At 38.2% G+C, this 15,119-nt stretch overlaps 1 protein-coding gene across 2 annotated transcripts in view; it reads right to left on the reverse strand.

Moving 5' to 3' along the window:
* NHLRC2 (NHL repeat containing 2) overlaps nucleotides 1–15,119 on the reverse strand; it is a 65,275-nt gene that overhangs the window by 40,941 nt on the left and 9,215 nt on the right. For both annotated transcript variants that reach the window (XM_074999116.1, XM_074999115.1), the window contains exons 3-5: nucleotides 7,187–7,642; nucleotides 2,902–3,023; nucleotides 2,193–2,322 (exon numbers count right to left, since the gene is read on the reverse strand). In XM_074999116.1, coding sequence (XP_074855217.1) covers nucleotides 2,193–2,322; nucleotides 2,902–3,023; nucleotides 7,187–7,642 — 708 coding nt within the window. The remainder of the gene's footprint in view (nucleotides 1–2,192; nucleotides 2,323–2,901; nucleotides 3,024–7,186; nucleotides 7,643–15,119) is intronic.

Genomic DNA, 15,119 nt, shown 5'->3' on the forward strand with positions numbered 1-15,119 from the left:
ATTCTTGTCTCTCTCAAAGAGTCTACCAGTTAATGCCTCATTTAACAATCAAGGCTATATTTTAAAAACCAAACAGCAAACAGATTTGTTTGCATCTGATAGACATAGAGGCTAGTACCATGAAATAAATTATAAGCATCATATATACTTGCCTAGTTGGACACTTCTAAGTGCTCCATTAAGCAACTTAAGTTACAGAAAGAGGTAGACTGCATAGTTTGAGTCTGTGTATATCTGCTTATCTCAGTTCAGGGTGTTGTATGGTCCCATAAAAGATCATACCCATATAATCAGGGCATCTGTCTACTCATTGCATCACCTTCCAAACTAAAGAAGAATGGCAAAACCAGTCAGGATAAAGTTAAGAAAACTCAACCTCCAGCTACACCACACTGCATAAGGCAAGGTATTCCTTTCACAGTGGTGTCTGGACCATCTGCAGGCACCCCTATAAAGCTCTGTGGGCAGAAACCACACAGATAAGAAAGATTATGTAGAACGAATACAGGAGAGGTGAAAAATGTTAATAATACATACAGGTGCAGTTACCTGTCACACTTCCCAATAACCAAGTCCACTGGTGGTACCAATCTCTATCACACAGACTTAAATTCTTTATATTCCCTCTCAGATTGTTCTTCTCTGATAGCTGACCCAATACAAAGACATAGAAAGTTTACTGTCCTGAAAGTATTTATACAAGGTGCAAGTACTTCTAACTGCATACACTAGACTCAGCTCATACCTTTCATATCACACGCTTGTTCGCCTTCACCTTCAAATTAGTACATTATTTTAGAGGATTATTTAGAAGAAATACAGGAGTTTGAAGTCAACTTTTTAAATCAAACAAATGCTGATTCCAAACTGTAAGATGATGTGTAGTATTGGTTTCTAATTGTTATAGATCTTCAAATGGCAATTGTTAAATCATGGGATGTCAAGCTCAAATGTGTATCAGCTGTACTGAGAAACAAAATAAAGTTATGCATCTTTGGGAAAATGAGTTTTTGTCGCATCACTTGTGTAGAGATTTCATTTTTAATCCAGATGGAACAAAAAAGCAGAGTAGCACTTTAAAGACTAACAAAATAATTTTCCCCATCTGGAAAAACAAGTGGATCTACCCCATGAAAGCTCATCACCTAATAAATTATTTTGTTAGTCTTTAAAGTGCTACATGACTGCTTTTTTTGTTTTGGGAGGATACAGACTAACACAGCTACCTCTCTGTAATTCATCTAGATAGTTCATGAAATATCATGCTGAGTAACAGAATCAGAACTGGAAGGGACCTCGGGAGATCACGAAGCCCAGTTCCCGGCACACACACCAGAACCAAGAACCAGCTAGACCATGCCTAACAGGTGTTTGTTTAACCTGCTCTTAGAAATCTACAAGAATGGAGATTCCACAACCACTCTTGGCAATTTATTCCAATGTTTAACCATCCTGACATTTAGGGTTTTTTCTGATGTTCAACCTAAACCTCTCTTGATGCAATTTAAGCCCACTGTTTATTGTCCTATCCTCAGAGGCAGAGGAGAATATTTGTTCTCCCTCCTCTTTCCAACAACCTTGAAAGTTGTTACCAGATCCCCTCTCAGTCTTCTCTTTTCCAGACTACACAAACCCGATTCTTTTGACTGAGCTGACTGAAAGTTGGTAATGGTCTTTCAATCTAGCAATCCTTTTAGTCATGGATCTGTTAATGAACAAAGCAAATCCGAAATTAGTGTCATTTTTATTTCCTGAATCCAAATGTTTACAAGTGGTTAGAGAACTCTGCACGAACTAGAGCAGGAAGGTGCTGCATTAGCCTTCAAAATATACAAACACTTTAAAAGATCCTATTAAATTATAGTTGCTGTCTGAATGATCCTTGTGCCATACATTGGCTTAGCGAAAGTGATCATGACTCCCTCTAGTGTCCAATTCCAGGGACTACTCAGCCTGCTACAATTCACGAGGTTCCAAGGTAGCACAGTCTTATGTTTTTATGCTAAAAATCATATATTTGACCCCTGCAGAAAATTCTGGTATCTGTGTATATGAAACCATAGTTAATTTGGCCTGATTATGAAAACAAATTAATGTTACATCTAAGAATTAAACAACTAGTAACAAAAAAATCTGGCACCCACTCCTACTGATATAAATGTGCAAAACATTAAACTCAATTGGTACAATACCTGAACTCCCAAATATCACGTCCCATGGGGAACTGATGGGCTGCTCCTCTCCTTTTCTTCCACCCTCCTTGTCCATGCCTTGTATTCCAATGCCTGCAACAGTGATTACCATCTCTAATTCAAGGTCAATCTACAAAGAAAAAAGTAGTAACACATACATTGATTTTACAGATGGGGATATTGGTTTTTTCCGCATCTAACTGACAAAGATGTCCAAGGGTATGCCTACATTGAAACAGGAGATGAAGTTTCACACTTGGGTAAATACACGTGTGCTAACTCCCAGAGCTAGTGAACTAAAACAGAAGTATAGCTGTGGTTTTGTGAGGGGTATAACAGGTAACAACTCCAATTCTACATGTAGGGTGTCACATAGGACCACTCCTGGGAGAGGTTAGCCCACTCCACTGCTCATGCCATGGAAGCTACACTTCTTATTTTTTAATTATTATATTTTCCATTAAGAAAGTATTAAATAATTGTCATTAATAGCTTAAAACATGCAGATACAGCAAAAGTGGACACACTTTCTTTAAAAACAAATTGGCAAAAAGTATTTGTTTAGCTATTGAAAAATACTAGGCCAAATTCTGCTCTCAGTCGCACAGTATAGTTTGTGAATTATTTCTTTGATATCAATTTTCATCTGCGAAACTGGGTAACAAATTTCAACTGTTATACTTTAACTTGCCTCTAAGTGAAATTTTACCTTTCTAATCAGATGGTTTTCTGTATCAGCTACATAAATGATGTTATTTTTTATAGCCACCCCCTGTGGTGAATTGAATGCTGCCTCTGAAAATCTTCCATCCTTTCTCCCACTGTTTGGTCCTAAACATGAAATAAACCAATTAAGAGAGCAAGATTTCACACCACAAAAGAAATACATGTACAATTATTTTCCAGAAGGTGCTTTTCCAGGTCTGTATACCATTCCATTATTTTTTAAAACAAAAAAGCAGTCAAGTAGCACTTTAGAGACTAACAAAATAATTTATTAGGTGATCTTTTGTGGGACAGACCCACTTCTTCAGACCATAGCCATACCAGAACAGACTCAATATTTAAGGCACAGAGAACCAAAAATAGTAATCAAGGTTGACAAATCAGAAAAAAAATTATCAAGCAATTGATAACTGAGCAAATCAGAGAGTAGAGGGGCAGAAGGGGGGAGCAGTCAAGAATTAGATTAAGCCAAGTATGCAAAAGAGCCCCTAAAATGACCCAGAAAATTCCCATCGCTGTTCAAACCATGAGTTAATGTGTCAAATTTGAATATAAAAGAGAGTTCAGCAGTCTCTTTCCAAAGTAGCGTGAAAATTCCTCTTCAGTAAGATGCATACTTTTAAGTCATTAACAGAATGGCCCACTCCATTAAAATGCTGACTGACCCGTTTGTGAATCAGGAGTGTTTTTATGTCTGTTTTGTGCCCATTAGCTCTTTGTCTAAGAGAGTTCGAAGTCTGTCCAACATACAAAGCATCTGGGCATTGTTGGCACATGATGGCATATATGATGTTAGCTGAGGAACATGAGAATGTGCCTGTGATTCTATGAATAACCTGGTTAGGTCCAGTGATTGTATCTCCAGAATAGATCTGTGGACAAAGCTGGCAGCAGGCTTTGTTGCATGGAAAAGTTCCAGGACTGGTGTTCCTGCAGTACAGAGTGTGGTACACAGCCTGCTGTCAGCTTTGTCCACATATCTATTCTGGAGATACCATCACCGGACCTAACCAGGTTAGTCGCAGAATCATGGGCACATTCTCTTGTTCCTCAACTAACCTCAAATATGCCATCATGTGCCAACAATGTCCAGATGCTTTGTATATTTAACAGACTTCAAACTCTCTTAGACAAAGAGCTAATGGGCACAAAACAGACATAAAAACACTCCTGATCCACAAACCGGTCAGTCAACATTTTAATGAAGTGGGCCATTCTGTTAATGACTTAAAAGTTTGTGTCTTACTGAAGAGGAATTTTCACAACAGTCTGGAAAGAGAGGCTACTGAACTCTCTTTTATATTCAAAGTTGACACATTAACATGTGGTTTGAACTGGGATGGGCATTTTCTGGGTCATTATAGGGGCTCTTTTGCATACTTGGCTTAATTTAATTCTTGACTTCCCCCCCAGCCCCTTTACTTTCTGATTTGCTCATCCTGATAATTTTTTTCTGATTTGTCAACCTTGATTACTATTTTTGGTTCTCTGTGCCTTAAATATTGAGTCTGTTCTGGCATGGCTATGGTCTGAAGAAGTGGGTCTGTCCCATGAAAGATCACCTAATAAATTATTTTGTTAGTCTCTAAAATGCTACTTGACTGCTTTTTTGTTTTGATAGTATATAGACTAGCATCGATCCACAGTCTACATAGACTGAAGGATGCCTACTACTAGACTAGCATGGTTTTCTGTTACTATTCAACATTAGTTTTTAGATCTCTTTTACAGAGTTTCATATTTGAATCACCTTGCTGTGCAACGACAATTCAATATGCTGCTTTATTCTTTCTCCTCAAATTCTAGGCATACACTGATTCCTTGCTCAAGCAATATTCATAATAAAAGTCTTGTGTGTGGATTCTGATTTACTTCTCTTTTCTTGTACCAAGAAAAGAGTTTAAAAAAAACAAACTCATCCCTCACTATTTTAGTCCTGATTACATCAAAGCAATCTAGCTATAAAAACGTTTTAACGTCATTGCTTTTATCTTCTTCAATTAAGTGTACTTGATAAGCTGCAAATCTAATTTTCAGCTATCAAAACCACTTTTTAATTCATAATTAGTAGTAACAAAGAAGCATGGAACTGTATACAAAGGCAGCATGAAGAATAGACCTATTTAACCTTCCAGACAACACGATAAGGACAGAGATACGCATCATGAGCTACACAGAATACTGTAAACTTAAGTGCCATATCTTGCAATTTAAAACAGAGAATATTGTAAAATTAATTTGCTGCAGCTGTCATGGGAAGACATATAGATTTACAGACTATTGAGTGTGCATCACGATTTATTATGCACATTCAGTTATTTTAACGTCAGTGGATACTGAATTATAATCTTGGCCACATTGTTTTCTGCCCACAGTTTTTACTGAGTCACTAAAATACAGAATTTATTAACAACTTTTATCATTTAATTATAAGATGACAGTTCAGGTTTATGCAGGATGTGACCATGTCTAATTCAATTCATTATGCAGACTCAGGCTCAAAAAGTACCCAGATGCAAGACCTCCGGGGAACTGCACAGGATTTGACAAGAAGTGGTCTTGCTGATTAAACAAAAATTAGTACATTTCCCTTTGATTCACTACTGAATAGAAAACCCAACATCATATCAAAGAACATCTTGCTCTTGGAGATGTCATCTTACATATCAAAAACAAATGCTCTTATACAAATGATTATAAAAATTCACATAGCACCTTCCAAAACAAGAGGTGTTAGTTCTGGTGTCTTGGTCAGGTTTTTTTTTTTATTACTTGGAGAATTACGCTCTACTTACTTAATCTGCTGTTACTCAACTAAGGGTTCTTGTTTTACAAACTTTAGCATTACTGGCATTGTTTGAAGAGCTGCAACATCCTACAATGAAGCTGATATTACTCAAAGTCCTCTGACATCAACAGAAAACTTCCCATTGACTTGAATGGTTTTGAATCAGATCCATAGCAAGATCTGGCAGCAGTAGTTGTCAGTAGGATAGATTATAACTGGGCTGGCATAAGTAGTATATAGATACAGATATATCTAGAAACTGATATACATATGTAGCTTTGACCAAAAAAAAAAAAAAAGAAAAACTCCAAAAAACTCCTAATAGTATGCAATCACTGTTCACTTTTTATGTACGATTAGATACAAAACGCAAATAAAAGAAGCAGAAGAACGATTAGGTCTGTATGGCGAACAAAAGAGAAAGCTGAACACGTTTAAAGAGACATTAAAAGTTACTTTTGCTACCCATACTATCTTAGCAACTAAATTTAAATACATTGTTTAATTCTCCCTAATTATGCAACATGTTACTTCTGCATTCTTGCTTTCTTTAGGCAAAAATGACTAGTCGGTTTCAAAACTGCCTGTAGTCAAGAGCCTATGCACAAAGCTGACCTGAATTTGTTGCAGACACTACATGAGTTTGCTGAGGAGCAAGGCTCCTAGGCAGGAATCCAGTGGATTCAGTCTTTGTGGAGTCAGGGATAGAGTGACGCAGAACCTGTTATGTAGAGCTACAGCACTAGGTACACAAAGTGATATAGAACTGATAATTGTGCAGACTCTATATTCTATGGCAGTGTCTACACTAGCAAGTTTTTTTGGAAAAGCTGGGCTTTTTTGAAAAACATGCAGACTGTGCACCCACAAAATGAACTTTTTCAGGCTGAAACCGAAAGACTGTGGCCTTTTTCTGAAAGATTTATTTATTTTTTTTTTGGGGGGGGGGGGGTGGCATGTGTAGACACGCCGCAGGCCCTTCTTTTGAAAGAGCAATCCTCATGGCGCCAGATTTTTCAATCCCTAGCCCATTCTTTTGGGAGAACAGGGGCTCTGTGGATGCTCTCTATTGAAAAAATGGATCAATCTTTCGATCCACTTTTTTGTGTGGATGCAATCTTTCGAGAGAAATTTTTTCAGAAGCTCTATTCCGGAAACACTTCTTTAGAAGGTCCGCTGTAGTGTAAACCCAATCTATATGTACTGCAGATTGAGAATAATATAAAAATGCCAAAATTACTCTAACAATTAGAAACATGAAGCACCTTAAAACAAGTATTTTCCTGGATATACATAGATTTGTTCTAAAAGTTATTTTTCTACCCAAAACCAATTTGACTATGAATAGTAAGGAAAATGCTTACATAAAATCAGTAATTATTTTTGAGCATTTACAATATGCTAAGCACTGAACACAAAGAATGCACAGACTTCTGTTAAAAAACAAATAACATGACTGAGAAATTGATGTAAACCTTACCTCCAATGGTGTGTAAGATTTGCCCATTTTTACTAACAACCAAAATTCTGTGATGTCCCGTATCTGCTACCACAAGCCTGTCCCCTGAACTGTCTACAGTCACTTTGCCAGGAAACAGCAAGGGAGAAGAAGGCAGAGAGTCTCTGTACAATTTTATTCCAATTTTGCTATCTGTGACTTGCCCTTTCTCTTTGTAGAATTTTAGAGCAATAGAAGTAAATAAAAATAATTTATCTTTGTGTCCCTCTCCAACAAGAGAAAACAGCATATTTCCGCGAGGTCCAAGAATGACCACCGTTGGCCAGCAAGATACTTCTAATTCATGCCAAAGTGTTGCATCAGCATCATTTACCACAGGATGGGTAATGTTATATCTAAGAACAGCACTTTTAATGTTACTGAGAACCTTTTCATTTGGGAACTTCGCTGAATGGACACCAACAACAAGTAGACCATCTGAAAGAAAAAACAGAAAAAGAGTCTTGCACTGAAACATTCCTGAATGCAAATAAGAGTTTGAATAAGAAATTAAAAATAAAGTACATTCTGACTTTAGAAAAATACGGTAATGGAAAGCTTCATTCTAAAACTAGGAGGCAAACCTACCACGGAAATCTGGGAGTAGTAATTAGGATATACATAACTATTTCAGTTACCATGCAAATAGTGGAAAAGTATGAACTATTGAGATACTATGGAATTCCATGTTTCAAACAAACATTAGAAGTATATATTTATGACACAACAGACATGAAACTTTTCATGTATTTCATTTTAAGGATGATTAAAACAGTCTTAGAAATCAGCCACAAAATCCAAACTGCTTTTTATTTCTCCATAAGAAAAAGAGAAGACAATGACTTTGATATCCTAACAGTAAAGGTACTATAAGTGAAAAGTATTATTATAATTCAAGTAATGTACACCAGTAGCCATCCTAAGCCATTCATAAGTAAGATAGAAACAGTCATCTTCCTTAAGTTCTTTGATTACTTTTTTCCCTGCTTTCCTAAATTTAAAGCAGGTTTTTCATTTCTAGTTAATTTTCTTTTTGTGACAAAGGTTAAGTTTACTTAGTTCTACAGTACTTGGCATATAGAGAAGCTTCACTTCATGTTTTAGAAATCTTCCAAGGAGCAAAGTAGAGATTACTTAAACCTCTATTTACCATACTTTGGCAACAAAAAAACCAGAAATCTTTCAGAATGATCAACTGACCATTTAGTTTCAAAGGTTCAGTTTATATCCTTATGTATAATTTCAGATATCTTTAAATTTCAGGACACAGCTACATATTATTATATAAAACACGCACACTATCTACTTTAAAGTAGAACAGAGGTAAAAACATAGTACTAGTACTCGGTTTGTAGAATGGTTGTACATCTTATTTAAGATTTTATATTGTGTTTCAGTGAGAGATTATGCTGTTGTGTTAAAAAAATTTAACGTGACAAATTATATGTGACAATATTTCCTACACATTTTTGGCAAAGTCCTGCACTGCTCTTAGCCATAACTATATGCTTATGTTATACATAAATAAATTAATGAACTCTGCCTTTCCTAGCTTTACAGATCTGAATGGAATAGATCAGACTGTGTGAACCACAATCCCAGACTAGCATCTGGAATCTGTCCACTTCCCAGACTGCAATGCTTACAGCTATAATCCTGTCTCCCATTCCTTTTCCTGAATGGAGCAAAATTACATCAGTTAAGCAGTTGTACAAAGTTACTACTTCTTAAGAAATCAGAATTTTGAATACAGTGTAGAACTTTAGCAAAGCATAATATAGCTAGCACTTCTCAAAGATCACTTGTGCTTCTGGATATTATAAGTGTCCTTGAATCACAAACAACAGCTAGAATCTCTCAACATCAATATCCAAACACAGTACACGCTGAATAAGGTATTGCAGCTATACTTTATGAGCAACATTTCTCCTGGGAACACTTTCCCTATTATGAACTGTTCACTCAGTAACAGCAACATAACCATGACACGCCAGCAACATTTGTCACATTGTGACATCACTTCCTGGAGGCCAGCTGGGAGGTTAGACACACATCCTCTATTCCCCAGAGCTCAGCCATGGCAACATCCCATCCTAGACACTCACACCTTCTCCATGCAGAACCCAAAGGCAGGGCACTACCAGTCCAGAAATTCACATTCCTCCCTTCCCCAGAGCTCAACCCACACCCACCACCTGCCCTCCCAGAGATCAGGTGCATAGCACCCCCTGCCTGGACACTCAAATCTTCTATGCCCCAGTTTCCTCCTCCCTGGCACAGACAGTACTCTCCTAGACCCCAGAGATTTAGTGGAAGAAACAGCACAATGGTGGGTCCTGGAGTTGAATGGAGTTTCCTGCACATTGCAACCTTCCTTCAGAACATGCTGAGAACTCTCCTGTTCCTATCCCCTCTCCCCAGTCTTACCTTCTCCTTGTGAACTAGTTTCTGCTGGGTCCAATGGTCCCTAGTGGTGGCCATTGTCTCTAAAGCCTGTTTACGTATAGAAAAAAGGAAATTCTGCAAGCACAACATTAATTTCTGCAAAATTCTGAACTGCTCAATGGTGCAAGATTCCCCCAGGAGTGAGCACTATTCCCCTGTTTTCTTCCCAGCATTCCACATCCAGCTGGCTCCATTTCCTACACCAAAGAGTCTGAAGGACCTATTTACCACACAAAGCATTAAAGCTATGGACAGTGATGCTCCACTTTGTTTCATATGTATTATTTTGTAGTGTCTGTATTGTACCTTCGCAATGTACAATATTTGATGCATGATTCTGTTAACTTTTGAGCACATCTGCATTCATAGTATCAGGTATGATTATGGTGACATACAAATAATGAGAGAAAAACAATTTCTCCCCCTTGTTGCTGAATTATGAGGTATAACAAGCACCCACTTTCCTTCTTGATACTAAAAAGTAACTCACTATACAGCTATAAAATACAGTTTTCTGTCTCCTGTTCAACAAAAAGTAATTTTCTGCTGCAATGCATATTTTACTGTTACTGCTCACTGGATTTTCTCTGTAAAGATGGCTGCCAAGCTGAAGTTGTTATTTTTGCTACAGTAGCTGCCTTCATATAACTTATAAATTATGTAATTTGTGGACAAATGCAAACTAGCTTTTTCAATTATTTTTAATGCATTTAAGATTAAATAAATCCTAAAATTTGAAAGCCCAGAAGAGATTATTTTTTTCAAAAAAGCAAAAAAATCTAAACTGTTCAAATTATTGTGTGAATTAATAAGCGTGTTGCCATTTTAACAAGCCCCAGATTAAAACCTTGGCTTCAAGGATTATTCAAGAGCACAAATTTGGGCCTCTGCCAAAATGTTTCTGAATATTATAAAAGCCTTTCCTGTTATAGAAATTCAACAGGCAATTTCTGGTCTACTGATAACATGAACTGAATATGCCCCAGGGTTTAAAATAACCTACTGAATGCCACTTTGAAAACAGAAATAGCGCTGCTGCAGATAAAAGCAAGAAACTATCAGGTACAGATCTTGGTGGCATTTAGTTCAATCAAAAGTGAGCTTAATTTTGAGACAAACCATTGAAGATCCAAAAAATAAGAATGCGTGTATGTGCACAGAGACAGGATGCTTAGAAACATCAAATCTAAAACAGATTCTTATGTTCAGCCATCTCACGTCACAGCAGCATGTTGTTGAAGTTCCATCAATCTGATCTCATAACTGTGGTAAATTAGAAGGGTATGTGCAAAATGTGATTATAAAATAAGTGCTAGATGTTTTGATAATCTATGAAGTTAGTGTATAGTACAATAGTTGGAAAAAGTTACTTCCATGTGCATTTTATATGGCCATTAATTCATGCTTCCAGTATGCTGTAAGATAGATGGGAAAAGGAATCAGGCCGTTTTATTATCTCAATTATATAAAGTCACAGAAACACCATGTATGTTTATTCTTGCAAAACAAGGAATTGGAAACAGGTAAATTATGCTCCTATTGCTTTTCACTGTCCCTGCCAACCTGCAGGAGACCCACCATGCTCACTTTCTTATTGTCACCTTTTCCTTACCTTGCCTGGGAACAGCTCTCTTTCTCAAAAGTCTAATATCCCTAGTAGTCATCCCTGCTGCCCTTTCATACAGCAATCTTCTTGCTGTCTCTCCTATCTCCTGCAAACCCCTTCAGCAGTGAGACTTCTAGGCATTAAGCCACCTTCTCCAGGTGAGCTACCTATTGCTATTTTTTGTCATGAGCAGTGGCGGATCCCTAGAGGAGCAAGTAGTGCAAAACATTAAGGAAAACCAAAATTGGAAGGGTATAACAGGAGACAAACCTGGCACTTACTCCATGGGTGCTCACAGGGAAAAAAATGGTAGGTGCTGAGCATCCACTAGTAGTCCCCATGATCAGAGCCACCCTTTCGCCCCAGCATCTGTCTGCCAGCGACTGCCCAATCAATAGCCCCACGTTTCCTGTAATGTGCAGCTGCCTATTTAGCACTATATCCTCCAACCTGTGGTGATTGGACCCCCTTCTGCTGCTGCCACCAGGGTAGTCTGGCCCTGACCCTGGTGCTGCTTGGCTCAGCCTGGTCCTGGTGCCTCTTTGCTGCAGCTGGAGTGGCCCAGTCCTGGAGGACCGCCCCCCCAACATCTTAGCCCTGGAGTCCCCACTCACAACCCTGCACCCAACCCTCTTTCCCAATCCTATCCCACAGCCCACAACCCCAGCCAGAATCCTTGCACCTCACCCTCAGCCCCAGGCAAAGCCAGTCCCTTTCACGCCACCACCCCACGCCTCTGCCCAGGTCTGAGCCCCCTCTCACACTCAGAACCCCTTGGCCGTACTCCTGCCACAATTTTTTCATGTGCATCTATACCATATTGATGCATGTATCAAAATACATGCCACTCAGGGGTGGGGAAAAAGAGGGAACCCTTCAGCACCTTCACCCCCCTTCTAGCACCTCCCACCCACCATGATCAGCTGTTCTGTCATGTGAAAGAGGTACTGGGAGGGGAGGTGGCAGAATAGGAGAGGAAGAGGTGGAGTTGGAGTGGGGTCTTTGGGGAAAGGATACAATTTGGGAGGAGCCTGGGGCAGGGCAGGGGTCACGCACCACCACCCCACCCCAGCTCATCAGAACGCTGATGCTTGGGGGTGGAGGGGGGCAAAAATTCTTTCCAGAGGCATATTTCCCCTATCTACCACACCACTTTCGCTCTGCAGAAAACCCTTCGAAATGTAAATACCATATATGCCTAACAGTCCAAAACCATTTTGTAGACTGTATGTATTACATCTGTATTTCTAAAGCTTTTCTTATATGCCAAATGTCAGCACAGAAGCAGTGCATTAATACTATAATTATATCTCAACATTCTTACTTCCATTTTTCTGGACATATTAAAAAGAGATTAAGAAAAAAAGACGTAGAAACACTTTGTACCATCTGCAGCAAATCTTTTCATTATTTTTAAAAATCTTTTCATGTCCAACTCTGACTTTCTGATGTTGCCTAGAACACTTCCCAAATTCCTATTTCAGACCATTCCCCAATTCTTTAATCCCTGAAGGTCCAGCCACTGCATTCAACAGTTTGTTTAGTCTGCAGTTAATCTGTAGATTATTTTAGGAAACAGGCTGAAAAAGTTTCATTTAAAAAATAGCCCAAATTCCTGGTGCAAGGTTACTTAAAGGAGAGCCATAGGGTTAAAGAAAGAATTTTAAAACATTTTCTTCTTTTGTCAAAGCACACATCTGCCTTCTGAGTTCATGAAAGCTACACTTACAGGTATGCCTTGTTCAATTTTTAATGATGAGAAGAACAAGCTAAAACTGAATTCATATCCAATTCCTGATTCAGGTTTTCCTCTAAAAGGTAAAGTATGAAGGGAGTTGTAGCCATACTTTCAGTGCTAGAAGAGCAGTAGTTGAGAATGGGTTGACTGGTGCTAGGGACACAAATAGGAGTTTAAAGTCTCCTGATTTTCAAGTTACTTACACGTTTAAAGCCTGAAATACATAGATTTGAAAAATAATATATCTGCTAAAACCTATTTAAAAGCCAAGTTTTCTTCACACCTTTTACTGCATTTTAGGTAAGATGAATATTTTAAGTAAGAGGGAATACTGTGCTATTTTCTTTTCCTTCCTTCTCCAGACTTATTCTTCTTAATCTTTGTTTTTCCAGGTTCACAAACACTGATTTTCCTCTCAGTTCTTTTTTTTCCCCTTATCCAAACTATCACTAAATCTTAAGTCACTCTCATGTTTAGTATCAGTACACACACCCTCCTTCACTATCAAAACTTCAGAAGCCCTTGTTTTCTGACTTAAGAAAACTCTCATGTTCATTACTGTATTATTGTTTATATTATAGTAGCATGTGTATCCACTATAGTAGGCTCCATAAATAAATTGGATAGATGATGAGCAATAAAGGGCAGAGACTGAGTAGCTGCGTGTTAAGGACCCTTTATATTAGCATACTAGATTTCAATTTCAAATATGTAATATAATTTTAATAAGCAAAATCAGTGGTGCTATAACTGTTTCATAGCATCAGGAGGACTGAGAAGATCCCTGAAAAATAAAAATTAGTAGCAATATTTAAGAGAGAAGGCTACATACAAGAACGGGCTAACCACTACAGCATTAAATTCATGAGCCAAATGATGCTGATCTGGGAGAAAATTATAGACAAGAGACAAAAGAAAAGGATAGGATAATCAGTTTTGATTCATGCCAAGCAAGTCAAGAAGGTTGCAGTAAGACTGGTTGTGGAAACATATGGAGAAAAGCAGAAAACCCTGCATACAGCATTCACTGATCTGGAAAAGGCTTATGACCACACTCTAAGTCATCCAGTTATATATGAGAATGAAACAGATACATGAAGGCTACATCTGACTTTTCCAGAACATATATGTTCTTACCACAGTTAGAAGACAATGTGAAATAAACAGTTTCCGGAAAGAGTTAGAAAACTTGAAGGCTTAGCATTTAAGGCCATTTTTATTTACATTGATGCCTGATGCAGTTACAGAAAACATTCAGGACGTGGTTACTTGGTGCATGCTTTTTGCAGACATGTAGAGCTTATGGAGGAGAGCAAAGAGGAAGCTGAAAACTAGAGAAATCAAAATGCACTCTTGAAAGAAATGGCATAAAAAAATCAGCAGAAATAAAAATAGATAGTAAATGTGATGGTAATGTAAGTCTGGGAGGACAGCCACTTACAAAAACTACACTACAAGGACCTAGCAAGAGTATGGGATAATGGTGAACTCAAACTGCTGAGCAGAATAGGAAAGGCTCAGACTGAATGAAGAGACTGCAATAGATGAATGCCTATAATTTGAAAACTCAGGTCTACAAGACAATAATTAGGTGTGTGCTTTCGAATGTGTCCGAACGTACTGGAAACCGAAGCAGAGCAGGAGCAGATATGGAATACAATGTATGCTTGGAGCTAAAAGGATGCATCATATTCAGAGCAACTGAATTAAGGGAAGCGTGAAGATGGGGTCATTTATAGAAAAGTTTAGATGTTTTATGTATGTGAAAAGAAGTTTGGAAACGGTGTGCAGCTTAGGAGTGCGGAGTAGCAGAAGAGATGGAAGACACAAAATCAAGTGGTTTCATTTAAAATGATTAGATTATCCACAGAGTTTCCAAGGAACTGCTTCACCATTGAGTTCCACCACATTCCTCTCCAAAGCTGTGTCTATATGGCCCTTCCCTTTCAAAAGGGGCATGCAAATGTGGCTAACTGGAAATGCAAATGAGATGCACATTTAAATAACCTGTGCTTCATTTGCATATCCCCGCATGATCTGACTTTCAAAAGAGCCATTTATGGAAGCCAAAACAGCCATGTGTACAGGGTACCTTCGAAAGGAAATCCCCTCCTTTCAAAAGCACC

Source organism: Carettochelys insculpta, chromosome 7 (assembly GCF_033958435.1).
Source record: "Carettochelys insculpta isolate YL-2023 chromosome 7, ASM3395843v1, whole genome shotgun sequence".
NCBI classification, from domain to species: domain Eukaryota; kingdom Metazoa; phylum Chordata; order Testudines; family Carettochelyidae; genus Carettochelys; species Carettochelys insculpta.